The sequence below is a fragment of the Eucyclogobius newberryi genome, unplaced genomic scaffold (genome assembly GCF_026437365.1).
Source record: "Eucyclogobius newberryi isolate DKJ021-1_F unplaced genomic scaffold, fEucNew1.0.hap1 SCAF_197, whole genome shotgun sequence".
Taxonomy (NCBI): domain Eukaryota; kingdom Metazoa; phylum Chordata; class Actinopteri; order Gobiiformes; family Gobiidae; genus Eucyclogobius; species Eucyclogobius newberryi.
The window spans coordinates 34,128-52,006 of NW_027315831.1; the positions used below are offsets into that span (position 1 = coordinate 34,128).

The 17,879-nt window shown below is 48.3% G+C and overlaps 1 protein-coding gene across 1 annotated transcript in view; it reads right to left on the reverse strand.

Annotated features, from left to right (window-relative positions):
- The window catches only part of LOC140366857 (serine/threonine-protein kinase Sgk1), a 35,310-nt gene extending 17,863 nt beyond the window's left edge, over positions 1–17,447 (reverse strand). Inside the window, exons 1-7 of the mRNA XM_072453043.1 lie at positions 17,372–17,447; positions 14,078–14,153; positions 6,959–7,028; positions 6,838–6,878; positions 6,418–6,475; positions 2,493–2,576; positions 2,051–2,182 (exon numbers count right to left, since the gene is read on the reverse strand). Coding sequence (XP_072309144.1) covers positions 2,051–2,182; positions 2,493–2,576; positions 6,418–6,475; positions 6,838–6,878; positions 6,959–7,028; positions 14,078–14,153; positions 17,372–17,441 — 531 coding nt within the window. The 5' untranslated portion in view covers positions 17,442–17,447. The remainder of the gene's footprint in view (positions 1–2,050; positions 2,183–2,492; positions 2,577–6,417; positions 6,476–6,837; positions 6,879–6,958; positions 7,029–14,077; positions 14,154–17,371) is intronic.
- Positions 17,448–17,879: the final 432 nt, after the last annotated feature.

Genomic DNA, 17,879 nt, shown 5'->3' on the forward strand with positions numbered 1-17,879 from the left:
ATGCTAACGCTGTAGGTCACACATCTACAAACACGCTCTTCTATCGTTTAAACCCTAACGCCACAGATGCTAACGCTGTAGGTCACACATCTACAAACACGCTCTTCTATCGTTTAAACCCTAACGCCACAGATGCTAACGCTGTAGGTCACACATCTACAAACACGCTCTTCTATCGTTTAAACCCTAACGCCACAGATGCTAACGCTGTAGGTCACACATCTACAAACACGCTCTTCTATCGTTTAAACCCTAACGCCACAGATGCTAACGCTGTAGGTCACACATCTACAAACACGCTCTTCTATCGTTTAAACCCTAACGCCACAGATGCTAACGCTGTAGGTCACACATCTACAAACACGCTCTTCTATCGTTTAAACCCTAACGCCACAGATGCTAACGCTGTAGGTCACACATCTACAAACACGCTCTTCTATTGTTTAAACCCTAACGCCACAGATGCTAACGCTGTAGGTCACACATCTACAAACACGCTCTTCTATCGTTTAAACCCTAACGCCACAGATGCTAACGCTGTAGGTCACACGTCTACAAACACGCTCTTCTATCGTTTAAACCCTTACGCCACAGATGCTAACGCTGTAGGTCACACGTCTACAAACACGCTCTTCTATCGTTTAAACCCTAACGCCAGCCGCTAACGCCAGATGCTAACGCTGTAGGTCACACGTCTACAAACACGCTCTTCTGTCGTTTAAACCCTAACGCCACAGATGCTAACGCTGTAGGTCACACGTCTACAAACACGCTCTTCTATCGTTTAAACCCTAACGCCACAGATGCTAACGCTGTAGGTCACACATCTACAAACACGCTCTTCTATCGTTTAAACCCTAACGCCACAGATGCTAACGCTGTAGGTCACACGTCTACAAACACGCTCTTCTATCGTTTAAACCCTAACGCCACAGATGCTAACGCTGTAGGTCACACATCTACAAACACGCTCTTCTATCGTTTAAACCCTAACGCCACAGATGCTAACGCTGTAGGTCACACATCTACAAACACGCTCTTCTATCGTTTAAACCCTAACGCCACAGATGCTAACGCTGTAGGTCACACATCTACAAACACGCTCTTCTATCGTTTAAACCCTAACGCCACAGATGCTAACGCTGTAGGTCACACATCTACAAACACGCTCTTCTATCGTTTAAACCCTAACGCCACAGATGCTAACGCTGTAGGTCACACATCTACAAACACGCTCTTCTATCGTTTAAACCCTAACGCCACAGATGCTAACGCTGTAGGTCACACATCTACAAACACGCTCTTCTATCGTTTAAACCCTAACGCCACAGATGCTAACGCTGTAGGTCACACATCTACAAACACGCTCTTCTATCGTTTAAACCCTAACGCCACAGATGCTAACGCTGTAGGTCACACATCTACAAACACGCTCTTCTGTCGTTTAAACCCTAACGCCACAGATGCTAACGCTGTAGGTCACACATCTACAAACACGCTCTTCTATCGTTTAAACCCTAACGCCACAGATGCTAAGGCTGTAGGTCACACATCTACAAACACGCTCTTCTATCGTTTAAACCCTAACGCCACAGATGCTAACGCTGTAGGTCACACATCTACAAACACGCTCTTCTATCGTTTAAACCCTAACGCCACAGATGCTAACGCTGTAGGTCACACATCTACAAACACGCTCTTCTATCGTTTAAACCCTAACGCCACAGATGCTAACGCTGTAGGTCACACATCTACAAACACGCTCTTCTATCGTTTTAACGCTCCTGGACGTGTTTAGAACGTTTGACCTCCAATCTTTAACCACAATCTAAAACCAGCCGCTAACGCCAGCCCAGAAGCTAAAAGCAGACGCTAACACCAGTTGCTAACACCAGTTGCTAACACCGGATGCTAACACCAGATGCTAACACCAGATGCTAACGCCAGATGCTAATCTAACCACAATCACAAAGTAATTACACATTTGTCTGGACCGTGGGCGGGGCACAGGACAGCGGGCGGGGCACAGGACAGCGGGCGGGGCATTTACCTCTCCTCCGTTGACGTAATCCAGCACAAAGTAAAGTTTGTCTGCGGTTTGGAAAGAGAAGTGAAGTCCGACGAGGAACGGATGCTTGACGTTCTTCATCAGGACACTGCGCTCGGCCATGATGTGCTTTTGCTGCAACACAAGAGCCAGAACTGAGAACCATCTAGAGAACTGAGAACCATCTAGAGAACTGAGAACCATCTAGAGAACTGAGAACCATCTAGAGAACAGAGAACACTGAGAACCATGTAAAGATTTGAGAACACGATGGATAACTGAGAACACGATGGATAACTGAGAACACGATAGAGAACTGAGAACACGATAGAGAACTGAGAACACGATAGAGAACTGAGAACACGATGGAGAAATGAGAACAAGATAGAGAAATGAGAAGCCGATGGTGAAACCTCTAAATAAAAGGAGGTTCTCTCAGACTCACCTCTTTCTTCTTCAGGACGATCCTCTTCTGCAGAACTTTGACGGCGTAATAGTTGGAAGATTCTTTGTGTCGAGCCAGAAGAACCTGCTCCAAACCAAACAGAGCGTGAGAGCTGGACCGGATCCAAACAGGAACCAGAGAACACACGAAACAGGAACCAGAGAACGCACGAAACAGGAACCAGAGAACACACAAAACAGGAACCAGAGAACACACAAACAGGAACCAGAGAACACACAAAACAGGAACCAGAGAACACACAAAACAGGAACCAGAGAACACACAAACAGGAACCAGAGAACACACAAAACAGGAACCAGAGAACACACAAACAGGAACCAGAGAACGCACAAAACAGGAACCAGAGAACACACAAACAGGAACCAGAGAACACACAAAACAGGAACCAGAGAACACACAAAACAGGAACCAGAGAACACACAAACAGGAACCAGAGAACACACAAAACAGGAACCAGAGAACACACAAACAGGAACCAGAGAACGCACAAAACAGGAACCAGAGAACACACAAACAGGAACCAGAGAACGCACAAAACAGGAACCAGAGAACACACAAACAGGAACCAGAGAACACACAAAACAGGAACCAGAGAACACACGAAACAGGAACCAGAGAACACGAAACAGGAACCAGAGAGCACACGAAACAGGAACCAGAGAACGCACAAAACAGGAACCAGAGAACACACAAACAGGAACCAGAGAACACACAAAACAGGAACCAGAGAACACACGAAACAGGAACCAGAGAACGCACGAAACAGGAACCAGAGAACGCACGAAACAGGAACCAGAGAACGCACGAAACAGGAACCAGAGAACGCACGAAACAGGAACCAGAGAACGCACGAAACAGGAACCAGAGAACGCACGAAACAGGAACCAGAGAACACACAAAACAGGAACCAGAGAACACACAAAACAGGAACCAGAGAACGCACAAAACAGGAACCAGAGAACACACAAACAGGAACCAGAGAACACACAAAACAGGAACCAGAGAACACACAAACAGGAACCAGAGAACGCACAAAACAGGAACCAGAGAACACACAAACAGGAACCAGAGAACGCACAAAACAGGAACCAGAGAACACACAAACAGGAACCAGAGAACACACAAAACAGGAACCAGAGAACACACGAAACAGGAACCAGAGAACACGAAACAGGAACCAGAGAGCACACGAAACAGGAACCAGAGAACGCACAAAACAGGAACCAGAGAACACACGAAACAGGAACCAGAGAGCACACAAAACAGGAACCAGAGAACGCACAAAACAGGAACCAGAGAACACACAAACAGGAACCAGAGAACACACAAAACAGGAACCAGAGAACGCACGAAACAGGAACCAGAGAACACACAAAACAGGAACCAGAGAACACACAAAACAGGAACCAGAGAACACACAAACAGGAACCAGAGAACACACAAAACAGGAACCAGAGAACACACAAAACAGGAACCAGAGAACACACAAAACAGGAACCAGAGAACACACAAAACAGGAACCAGAGAACACACAAAACAGGAACCAGAGAACACACAAACAGGAACCAGAGAACACACAAAACAGGAACCAGAGAACACACAAACAGGAACCAGAGAACGCACAAAACAGGAACCAGAGAACACACAAACAGGAACCAGAGAACGCACAAAACAGGAACCAGAGAACACACAAACAGGAACCAGAGAACACACAAAACAGGAACCAGAGAACACACGAAACAGGAACCAGAGAACACGAAACAGGAACCAGAGAGCACACGAAACAGGAACCAGAGAACGCACAAAACAGGAACCAGAGAACACACAAACAGGAACCAGAGAACACACAAAACAGGAACCAGAGAACACACGAAACAGGAACCAGAGAGCACACAAAACAGGAACCAGAGAACGCACAAAACAGGAACCAGAGAACGCACAAACAGGAACCAGAGAACACACAAAACAGGAACCAGAGAACGCACGAAACAGGAACCAGAGAACGCACGAAACAGGAACCAGAGAACACACAAAACAGGAACCAGAGAACACACAAAACAGGAACCAGAGAACACACGAAACAGGAACCAGAGAACACACAAACAGGAACTAGAGCTGGGTTTCGATCCAAATTTCAAGAATCGTTTCGATTCAGATTTTTACGTTTCAAAATCGATTTTTTCCGATTTTCTCAGATCCCATCCGATTCGCTCCGATTTCGATCTGAGTTCCGATTTGATCCGGGGGTTAATGTTATTAAAAATGAAAAATGTATTTGAACCGTTTCCTTCACTTCATGACTGTGTAGAGAAGCAACATATTCAAACTAGTATTATATCAATATGAAACATCAAATCTTACAAGTATTGGTAGTTACTGATGGAAGACTAATGAAAAGGTCAAGGGTCAATCTACCTTCAAGAAAGATAATCCAGGACAATAAATGGAGGACATGATTGAGGCGACGACATCTGCAACAGTGGATTCTACTGCGACACGAACCAGTGCAGTATTATTATTCTTACTGACCTAACCATGTGCAATTCCATCATATGTGCAATTACTGTGAAATTCATGTGCAATTACTGTGAAATGCATGTGCAATCTATGTGCCGTCGTGACACATATTCATGTGCAATTACTGTCGTGATCACATGCAATGGTATTTATGTATTTATTTTTATCTGTATTTTTTCCCCTCCATCCCTCGTTGGGAAATGGGAGTTTTTGTGTATAGGAGATCTTCTACTGAAAGTGTTTTTCAGACTTCCTATAAGTGATCTGTTCTTCTGTATCTACCTCTGTATCTACCTGCGTTGCAACAATGAAATGTCCCCATGTGGGACAATAAAGGAATATCTTATCTTATCTTTGAAAATAATTAAGAATTCACCTAAAAGCGGTTGCTACCAAAAGCATTTTTATTTTAAAACTGCTCACACACTGCCAGTACTGAAACTGGAAGTATAAAATGTAAACGTTGAGCATTTTTCAAAAAAAATGTTAAAAAAAATGTTTATTTAAAAAAAAAAAAAAATTCAAACTTTTTTTAAAAATGTTTTTTTTTTTTTTAAATCGATCTTTGGACGTACGAATCGATAATCGGTCATTAATATGCAAATCGATTAAAAATCGAAAAATTTATTTTTTCAATCCAGCTCTAACAGGAATCAGAGAACACATCTCACGTGTGTTTAACCTCACGTGTGTTTAACCTCACACGTGTTCAACGTCTCACGTGTGTTTAACCTCTCACGTGTGTTTAACCTCACGTGTGTTTAACCTCTCACGTGTGTTTAACCTCTCACGTGTGTTTAACCTCTCACGTGTGTTTAACCTCTCAGGTGTGTTTAACCTCTCAGGTGTGTTTAACCTCACGTGTGTTTAACCTCACGTGTGTTTAACCTCACACGTGTGTGTTTAACGTCTCACGTGTGTTTAACCTCTCACGTGTGTTTAACCTCTCACGTGTGTTTAACGTCTCACGTGTGTTTAACCTCTCACGTGTGTTTAACCTCTCACGTGTGTTTAACCTCTCAGGTGTGTTTAACCTCACACGTGTGTGTTTAACGTCACACGTGTGTTTAACGTCTCACGTGTGTTTAACCTCTCACGTGTGTTTAACCTCTCACGTGTGTTTAACGTCTCACATTTGTTTAACGTCTCACGTGTGTTTAACCTCTCACGTGTGTTTAACCTCTCACGTGTGTTTAACCTCTCACGTGTGTTTAACCTCACGTGTGTTTAACCTCTCACGTGTGTTTAACCTCACGTGTGTTTAACCTCACGTGTGTTTAACCTCACGTGTGTTTAACCTCACGTGTGTTTAACCTCACGTGTGTTTAACCTCTCACGCGTGTTTAACCTCTCACGTGTGGTTTAGTTGAATAAACTCTGGACAAACCTTTCCAAAACTTCCTTTCCCGATGATCTTGAGATAGTCGAAGTCGCACGGTTTAATCCTGAAAAACAAACTTAGTTCAATTTACTTCATTTAACGCCATTGTCAAAGTCCAAGAGTCGCTTTAGTTTGTACAACAATAGTCCTGGTTTAGACCTGGTTTAGTCCAGCTTTAGTCCAGCTTTAGTCCAGTTGTAGTCCAGTTGTAGTCCAGTTGTAGTCCAGTGTTAGTCCAGTTGTAGTCCAGTTGTAGTCCAGCTTTAGTCCAGCTTTAGTCCAGCTTTAGTCCAGTTGTAGTCCAGCTTTAGTCCAGTTGTAGTCCAGTTGTAGTCCAGTGTTAGTCCAGTTGTAGTCCAGTTGTAGTCCAGCTTTAGTCCACTTTTAGTCCAGTGTTAGTCCACTTTAGTCCAGTGTTAGACTCACGTGGTGTCCTCTGCCAGTGAAGTGCGTGAGTGGCGTAGCATCTAAGGAAAAGCACATGACGTCGTGTTATTGTGACTCGATTGTTTCGGGCTCGTCTCATGTTCAGAGTTCATTTTCGTACCGGGTCAGGAAGCGCTTCCTGGTCCACTTCCTGGTTCTGGTCGATCTTCAGGAAGTTGTTCACCTCCACGCTGAGAACACAACACAACACGCTGAGAACACAACACGACACGCTGAGAACACAACACAACACGCTGAGAACACAACACAACACGCTGAGAACGCAACACAACACGCTGAGAACACAACACAACACGCTGAGAACGCAACGCAACACGCTGAGAACGCAACGCAACACGCTGAGAACACAACACAACACGCTGAGAACGCAACACAACACGCTGAGAACACAACACAACACGCTGAGAACGCAACACAACACGCTGAGAACGCAACGCAACACGCTGAGAACACAACACAACACGCTGAGAACGCAACACAACACGCTGAGAACACAACACAACATGCTGAGAACGCAACGCAACACGCTGAGAACGCAACGCAACACGCTGAGAACACAACACAACACGCTGAGAACGCAACACAACACGCTGAGAACGCAACGCAACACGCTGAGAACGCAACACAACACGTTCAGAACACAACACAACACGTTCAGAACGCAACACAACACGCTGAGAACGCAACACAACACATTCAGAACGCAACACAACACGTTCAGAACGCAACACAACACGCTGAGAACACAACACGTTCAGAACGCAACACAACACGCTGAGAACACAACACAACACATTCAGAACGCAACACAACACGTTCAGAACGCAACACAACACGCTGAGAACACAACACGTTCAGAACGCAACACAACACGCTGAGAACACAACACAACACATTCAGAACGCAACACAACACGTTCAGAACGCAACACAACACGCTGAGAACACAACACGTTCAGAACGCAACACAACACGCTGAGAACGCAACACAACACATTCAGAACGCAACACAACACGTTCAGAACGCAACACAACACGCTGAGAACACAACACGTTCAGAACGCAACACAACACGCTGAGAACACAACACGCTGAGAACGCAACACAACACGCTGAGAACACAACACGCTGAGAACGCAACATGCTGAGAACACAACACAACACGCTGAGAACACAACACAACACGCTGAGAACGCAACACGCTGAGAACACAACACAACACAACACGCTGAGAACACAACACAACACGCTGAGAACGCAACACGCTGAGAACACAACACAACACGCTGAGAATGCAACACAACACGCTGAGAACGCAACACAACACGCTGAGAACGCAACACAACACGTTCAGAACGCAACACAACACGTTCAGAACGCAACACAACACGTTCAGAACACAACACAACACGCTGAGAACACAACACAACACGCTGAGAACACAACACAACACGCTGAGAACGCAACACAACACGCTGAGAACACAACACAACACGCTGAGAACACAACACAACACGCTGAGAACGCAACGCAACACGCTGAGAACGCAACGCAACACGCTGAGAACACAACACAACACGCTGAGAACGCAACACAACACGCTGAGAACACAACACAACACGCTGAGAACGCAACACAACACGCTGAGAACGCAACGCAACACGCTGAGAACACAACACAACACGCTGAGAACGCAACACAACACGCTGAGAACACAACACAACACGCTGAGAACGCAACGCAACACGCTGAGAACGCAACGCAACACGCTGAGAACACAACACAACACGCTGAGAACGCAACACAACACGCTGAGAACGCAACGCAACACGCTGAGAACGCAACACAACACGTTCAGAACACAACACAACACGTTCAGAACGCAACACAACACGCTGAGAACGCAACACAACACATTCAGAACGCAACACAACACGTTCAGAACGCAACACAACACGCTGAGAACACAACACGTTCAGAACGCAACACAACACGCTGAGAACACAACACAACACATTCAGAACGCAACACAACACGTTCAGAACGCAACACAACACGCTGAGAACACAACACGTTCAGAACGCAACACAACACGCTGAGAACACAACACAACACATTCAGAACGCAACACAACACGTTCAGAACGCAACACAACACGCTGAGAACACAACACGTTCAGAACGCAACACAACACGCTGAGAACGCAACACAACACATTCAGAACGCAACACAACACGTTCAGAACGCAACACAACACGCTGAGAACACAACACGTTCAGAACGCAACACAACACGCTGAGAACACAACACGCTGAGAACGCAACACAACACGCTGAGAACACAACACGCTGAGAACGCAACATGCTGAGAACACAACACAACACGCTGAGAACACAACACAACACGCTGAGAACGCAACACGCTGAGAACACAACACAACACAACACGCTGAGAACACAACACAACACGCTGAGAACGCAACACGCTGAGAACACAACACAACACGCTGAGAATGCAACACAACACGCTGAGAACGCAACACAACACGCTGAGAACGCAACACAACACGCTGAGAACGCAACACAACACGTTCAGAACGCAACACAACACGTTCAGAACGCAACACAACACGTTCAGAACACAACACAACACGCTGAGAACACAACACAACACGCTGAGAACACAACACAACACACTGAGAACGCAACACAACACGTTCAGAACGCAACACAACACGTTCAGAACGCAACACAACACGTTCAGAACGCAACACAACACGCTTAGAACGCAACACAACACGCTGAGAACGCAACACAACACGCTGAGAACGCAACACAACACGCTGAGAACGCAACACGCTGAGAACACAACACAACACGCAGAGAACGCAACACAACACGCTGAGAACGCAACACAACACGCTGAGAACGCAACACAACACGCTGAGAACGCAACACAACACGTTCAGAACGCAACACAACACGTTCAGAACGCAACACAACACGTTCAGAACGCAACACAACACGCTGAGAACGCAACACGCTGAGAACGCAACACAACACGTTCAGAACGCAACACAACACGTTCAGAACGCAACACAACACGTTCAGAACGCAACACAACACGCTGAGAACGCAACACAACACGCTGAGAACGCAACACAACACGTTCAGAACGCAACACAACACGCTGAGAACGCAACACAACACGCTGAGAACGCAACACAACACGCTGAGAACGCAACACGCTGAGAACGCAACACAACACGTTCAGAACGCAACACAACACGCTCAGAACGCAACACAACACGTTCAGAACGCAACACAACACGTTCAGAACGCAACACAACACGTTCAGAACGCAACACAACACGTTCAGAACGCAACACAACACGCTGACAACGCAACACAACACGCTGAGAACGCAACACAACACGTTCAGAACGCAACACAACACGCTGAGAACGCAACACAACACGCTGAGAACGCAACACAACACGCTGAGAACGCAACACGCTGAGAACGCAACACAACACATTCAGAACGCAACACAACACGCTCAGAACGCAACACAACACGTTCAGAACGCAACACAACACGTTCAGAACGCAACACAACACGTTCAGAACGCAACACAACACGCTGAGAACACAACACGCTGAGAACGCAACACAACACACTAAGAACGCAACACAACACGTTCAGAACGCAACACAACACGCTGAGAACGCAACACAACACGCTGAGAACGTAACACAACAAGCTGAGAACGTAACACGCTGAGAACACAACACGCTGAGAACACAACACAACACGCTGAGAACGCAACACAACACGTTCAGAACGCAACACAACACGTTCAGAAAGCAACGCAACATGTTCAGAACGCAACGCAACACACTGAGAATGCAACGCAACACGCTGAGAACGCAACGCAACACGCTGAGAACGCAACGCAACACGCTGAGAACACAACGCAACACGCTGAGAACACAACGCAACACGCTGAGAACACAACACGTTCAGAACGCAACACAACACGTTCAGAACGCAACACAACACGTTCAGAACGCAACACAACACGTTCAGAACGCAACACAACACGCTGAGAACGCAACACAACACGCTGAGAACACAACACGCTGAGAACGCAACACAACACGTTCAGAACGCAACACAACACGTTCAGAACGCAACACAACACGCTGAGAACGCAACACAACACGCTGAGAACGCAACACAACACGCTGAGAACGCAACACAACACGCTGAGAACGCAACACAACACGCTGAGAACGCAACACAACACGCTGAGAACGCAACACAACACGCTGAGAACGCAACACAACACGTTCAGAACGCAACACAACACGTTCAGAACGCAACACAACACGTTCAGAACACAACACAACACGCTGAGAACGCAACACAACACGCTGAGAACGCAACACAACACGCTGAGAAAGCAACACAACACGCTGAGAACGCAACACAACACGTTCAGAACGCAACACAACACGCTGAGAACGCAACACGCTGAGAACGCAACACAACACGCCGAGAACGCAACACAACACGCCGAGAACGCAACACAACACGCTGAGAACACAACACAACACGCTGAGAACGCAACACGCTGAGAACGCAACACAACACGCTGAGAACACAACACGCTGAGAACGCAACACAACACGCCGAGAACGCAACACAACACGCCGAGAACGCAACACAACACGCCGAGAACGCAACACAACACGCTGAGAACACAACACGCTGAGAACACAACACAACACGCTGAGAACGCAACAACATGCTGAGAACGCAACACAACACGCTGAGAACACAACACAACACGCTGAGAACACAACACGCTGAGAACACAACACGTTCAGAACATGAGCCAAACGGACCAGTTTAGAGCGTTTAAACATTTGAACAGGTTTAATTCCACAAACGGATCTGGAGCGATTTCAGTCTTTTTAAATCAAGATTTTACACATTAAACTGACATTTTCAACACAGTAATCGTTTATTTTTCTTTAAGCCAGCTGCTAACACCAGATGCTAACGTCAGATGCTAACACCAGTCACTAATGCCAGATGCTAACACCAGATGCTAACACCAGATGCTAACACTAGATACTAACGCCAGCCGCTAACACCAGGTGCTATAGCCAGCCGCTAACGCCAGCCGCTAACACCAGATGCTATAGCCAGCCGCTAATGCCAGCCGTTATCGCCATCCGCTAAAGCCAGCCACTATCGCCAGCCGCTAATGCCAGCCGCTATCGCCAGCCGCTAATGCCAGCCGCTAAAGCCAGCCGCTAAAGCCAGCCGCTAATGCCAGCCGCTATCGCCAGCCGCTAAAGCCAGCCGCTAATGCCAGCCGCTATCGCCAGCCGCTAAAGCCAGCCACTATCGCCAGCCGCTAATGCCAGCTGCTAATGCCAGCCGCTATCGCCAGCCGCTAAAGCCAGCCGCTAAAGCCAGCCAGCCGCTAATGCCAGCCGTTATCGCCATCCGCTAAAGCCAGCCACTATCGCCAGCCGCTAATGTCAGCCACTATCGCCAGCCGCTAATGTCAGCCACTATCGCCAGCCGCTAACGCCAGCCACTAATGCCAGCCGATATCGCCAGCCAACGCCATCGCCAGCCGCTAACACCATCGCCAGCCACTAACGCCAGTCGTTATGGCCAGCCGCTAACACCAGCCACTAACACCATTGCCAGCCGATAACGCCATCGCCAGCCGATATGGCCAGTCGCTAACACCAGCAGCTAACGCCATCGTCAGCCGCTATGGCCAGCCGCTATTGCCAGCCGCAAACACCAGTTGCTAACACCAGCCGCTATCACCAGCCGCTATCACCAGCCGCTAACACCAGCCGCTAACACCAGCCGCTATCACCAGCCGCTATCACTGCAGGGTCATAATGCACTTAGGGGATTAGCAGGACAGAGTGACCTCCAGGACACTTTGAACATGCACTTTTAATCTGATCAAGAGAAAAGAACATCTCAGTCGTGAAGTAAAACTCGGGCCAAAGCAACAAATAAAACCAGAATATTCAAAAGTCCTCAAAATGGCGCCGTAAAAAGAATCGTAGCTGTATTTTGAGCATGCTAATATTTGTCTGCACTAAACGCTCTAATACTCACACAAAAAGAGCTTTTATAACAAAGACAGTGGAATTATTACATCGAAATGTCACAAAAGACGTCAATAACAGATTATTTTTGGGTTAAAACCTCCTCATTTGCATAAATAAGTTTAAATCATCATTAGAGCTAAATTCTGACTTTGGAGGAAAAAGTTAGTCAGATGTTTTGGGTCAAACGGCAACGATTAAAGGTTCACATTGTTTATGAAATGTATAATGAACTTTCAATGGGACAAAACGCATCGTTCCCGTATCGTTCAGCCTAAATCACATTTACCGTATTTTCCGGACTATAAGTCGCACCAGCCAAAAAAATGCATAATAGAGAAGAAAAAAACACAACACTGGAGTAAAAAAGTATATAAGTATAAATATAAGTCGCACCCGGCCAAAACTATGAAAAAAGGTGCGACTTATAGTCCAGAAAATACGGTAATTGAAATCTATTTGGGACAATTTTGATGACATTTGGCTCCTCGATCACAAAATCTACACCTGAGAGCCAGAACGAGCCATGTTTTTGTTTGCAAACAAACTTTATATTTCCACATTTCGGGCGACATTCCGAGCGCCCGACGTCCTTTTACAGCCGGTCTTTTCCATGACGCGCGTGTTCCTGTCTGCTCTGGACACCCGAATGAGCTGTTCTGACCGGTTAATAGCATTACGCTGGAGGACAGCGGGATTAGCGTGGCGCCAATGGGGTTAGCGTGGTTAGCGTTATTAGCCGCCGCCGCCGCCGCTGCTGTGCTAGCTTCTGAACAAACTGGGTTATTCTTGCGCTCTCCTCGGCCCGCGGATTAACCCTCCTCCTGGACGTCCCGCTTCGTCCAGATCTGGCCCTTTCCCGTGTCACAAGCGCTTTTCCGGTTCGTTCTTCGGTCGCCATTTTCCCTTAGCCACATCTGCCCCGATAGAAGAGGCCTGGGTATCAAACCCTCCTGGTCGATGGGCGAACGCTCTAACCACTAGGGCTGAAACCAACAATCGTTTACGGGCGTCGCTGACCGCTCCAGTACGGGCGTCGCTGACCGCTAGCGTCCGGTGGAAAAGTACTCACTGTTGGCAGATGTGCGGCGTCGAGGCCAACTTCTGGATGAAGTCGTTCAGTCCCATCTTACGCTCTTTGATAAACGCTGCAACGACAAAGACACAGACGGAGGTCATTGGGGGTAAACAGCATCACCGGAGAACCTTCAAGAACATTCAGGACCCTTCAGGACCCTTCAGGAACCTTCAAGACCTTTCAAGAACATTCAGGACCCTTCAGGAACCTTCAAGACCCTTCAAGACCCCTCAAGACCCCTCAAGACCCTTCAGGACCTTCAAGACCCTTCAAGAACCTTCAGGAACATTCAGGAACATTCAGGACCCTTCAGGACCCTTCAGGATCCTTCGAAAACCTTCAGGACCCTTCAGGAACATTTAGGACCCTTCAAGACCCTTCAGGACCCTTCAAGACCCTTCAGGACCCTTCAAGAACCTTTAGGAACCTTCAGGAACCTTCTGGATCCTTCTGCACCCTTCAGGAACCTTTAGGAACCTTCAAGAATCTTTAGGACCCTTCAGGACCCTTCAAGACCCTTCAGGAACCTTTAGAAACCTTCAAGAACCTTCAAGAATCTTCAGGACCCTTCAAGGACCTTCAAGAACCTTCAGGGCCCTTCAAGACCCTTCAAGACCCTTCAGGACCCTTCAGGAACCTTCAGGAACCTTCAGGAACATTTAGGAACCTTTATGAACCTTCAGGAACCTTCAAGATTCTTCAGGAACCTTCAGACGTAAGAACCCAAAGAACCTGTCATCTGAGCTTGGAGAGGTCAGACGAGCACGCGAGGACGGTCAGAACAGGACAGAATAGAGACTCTTATGCAACGGGTCAGTCACAGACCAGTGTCCAGCCTCAGGTCAGTCACAGACGTCCAGCCTCGGGTCAGTCACAGACCAGTGTCCTGCCTCGGGTCAGTCACAGACCAGTGTCCAGCCTCAGGTCAGTCACAGACCAGTGTCCTGCCTCGGGTCAGTTACAGGCCAGTGTCCAGCCTCAGGTCAGTCACAGACCAGTGTCCTGCCTCGGGTCAGTCACAGGCCAGTGTCCAGCCTCAGGTCAGTCACAGACCAGTGTCCTGCCTCGGGTCAGTCACAGGCCAGTGTCCAGCCTCAGGTCAGTCACAGACGTCCAGCCTCGGGTCAGTCACAGACCAGTGTCCTGCCTCGGGTCAGTCACAGGCCAGTGTCCAGCCTCAGGTCAGTCACAGACCAGTGTCCAGCCTCGGGTCAGTCACAGGCCAGTGTCCAGCCTCAGGTCAGTCACAGACCAGTGTCCAGCCTCGGGTCAGTCACAGACCAGTGTCCAGCCTCGGGTCAGTCACAGACGTCCAGCCTCGGGTCAGTCACAGACCAGTGTCCAGCCTCGGGTCAGTCACAGACCAGTGTCCTGCCTCGGGTCAGTCACAGACCAGTGTCCAGCCTCAGGTCAGTCACAGACCAGTGTCCTGCCTCGGGTCAGTCACAGGCCAGTGTCCAGCCTCAGGTCAGTCACAGACCAGTGTCCTGCCTCGGGTCAGTCACAGGCCAGTGTCCAGCCTCAGGTCAGTCACAGACGTCCAGCCTCGGGTCAGTCACAGACCAGTGTCCTGCCTCGGGTCAGTCACAGGCCAGTGTCCAGCCTCAGGTCAGTCACAGACCAGTGTCCAGCCTCGGGTCAGTCACAGGCCAGTGTCCAGCCTCAGGTCAGTCACAGACCAGTGTCCAGCCTCGGGTCAGTCACAGACCAGTGTCCAGCCTCGGGTCAGTCACAGACGTCCAGCCTCGGGTCAGTCACAGACCAGTGTCCAGCCTCAGGTCAGTCAGAGGCCAGTGTCCAGCCTCAGGTCAGTCACAGACGTCCAGCCTCGGGTCAGTCACAGACCAGTGTCCAGCCTCGGGTCAGTCACAGACCAGTGTCCAGCCTCAGGTCAGTCACAGGCCAGTGTCCAGCCTCAGGTCAGTCACAGACGTCCAGCCTCGGGTCAGTCACAGACCAGTGTCCAGCCTCAGGTCAGTCACAGACGTCCAGCCTCGGGTCAGTCACAGACCAGTGTCCAGCCTCAGGTCAGTCACAGACGTCCAGCCTCGGGTCAGTCACAGACCAGTGTCCTGCCTCGGGTCAGTCACAGACCAGTGTCCAGCCTCAGGTCAGTCACAGACCAGTGTCCTGCCTCGGGTCAGTCACAGACCAGTGTCCAGCCTCAGGTCAGTCACAGGCCAGTTTCCAGCCTCAGGTCAGTCACAGGCAAGTTTCCAGCCTCAGGTCAGTCACAGACCAGTGTCCAGCCTCAGGTCAGTCACAGGCCAGTTTCCAGCCTCAGGTCAGTCACAGACGTCCAGCCTCAGGTCAGTCACAGACCAGTGTCCAGCCTCAGGTCAGTCACAGGCCAGTTTCCAGCCTCAGGTCAGTCACAGACGTCCAGTCTCAGGTCAGTCACAGACCAGTGTCCAGCCTCAGGTCAGTCACAGGCCAGTTTCCAGCCTCAGGTCAGTCACAGACGTCCAGCCTCAGGTCAGTCACAGACCAGTGTCCAGCCTCAGGTCAGTCACAGACGTCCAGCCTCGGGTCAGTCACAGACCAGTGTCCAGCCTCGGGTCAGTCACAGACGTCCAGCCTCGGGTCAGTCATGTTGAGCCTCCTCAGACGAGCGTCTTTCAGGTTTAATCCACATTTGAACAGGTCAGGCCCATGTTTCATTGGTCAGTAACAGGCCCATGTTTCATTGGTCAGTAACAGGCCCATGTTTCATTGGTCAGTAACAGGCCCATGTTTCATTGGTCAGTAACAGGCCCATGTTTCATTGGTCAGTAACAGGCCCATGTTTCATTGGTCAGTAACAGGCCCATGTTTCATTGGTCAGTAACAGGCCCATGTTTCATTGGTCAGTAATCTGCTTGAACGGTCAAAGTGGGTCAAATGAAGCTCTGGCTGAAAAAAAAATTTAAATTTCAACAGATTTAGAAAGTTTAAGGTTTAAATTATCTTTGTTTTGATCAATAGTTCTTCATAATGCGAAAAAAACATGCGAAACGAACTGAAATTTTGATTATAGTAAATGTCGTAAAAATTCAAACATTTTAATATAATAGTTCTATTTTTGTCTATTTTTATCCCTCGTTATTTTCCCTTTTCACGTCGAACGCGCTGGAATTTCCCCGCGTTTCATTTCGATTTCATTTCGTTTCTTTTCCTGATACTTTTACTTTGACTTCTGTTCCTTCTGAAACGCCGCGCGCGGGTCGGACACGCACGTTCCCGCCGCCGCCGCGCGCGCTCCGACAGACGCGCGTGTCTGCGGGATCAAAGCGCGGGGTTTTGTTTCACCTGCCAACACGGAGACGATCCCGCGCATCCGGCAGTACGTCAGGTCGCATCCGGCCTGGGTCACGGCCATCCTCAGGGGGCTCGCGGCGGACGGTTAAATCCGTTAAAATGTCGTGGGAAAAAACGCCGTAACGTCCGCGTCGCGTCCGGTGGAAAAGTCCAGATAAAAGCCGCGTCTGCCTCGCGGTGATACGGAGCGAGAGCGCGCGGCGGCGGCGGGTTATATACAGGCCACGCCCCCCAACAGCGCAGCAGCACTGGCTACGTCACGGCGTTGCCACGGGAGACGGAGCAGGCGAGAGGAGGGGCCAGTGCTGACGTCACGGGAGATTCCGCAGCAGCTTTTTTGTTGTTGCATTTCCTTCATTTATATTTTATCCTTTATATATTATTTTATCCTTTATATATTATTTATCCTTTATACATTATTTATCCTTTTTATATTATTTTATCCTTTATATATTATTTATCCTTTGTATATTATTTTATCCTTTATATATTATTTATC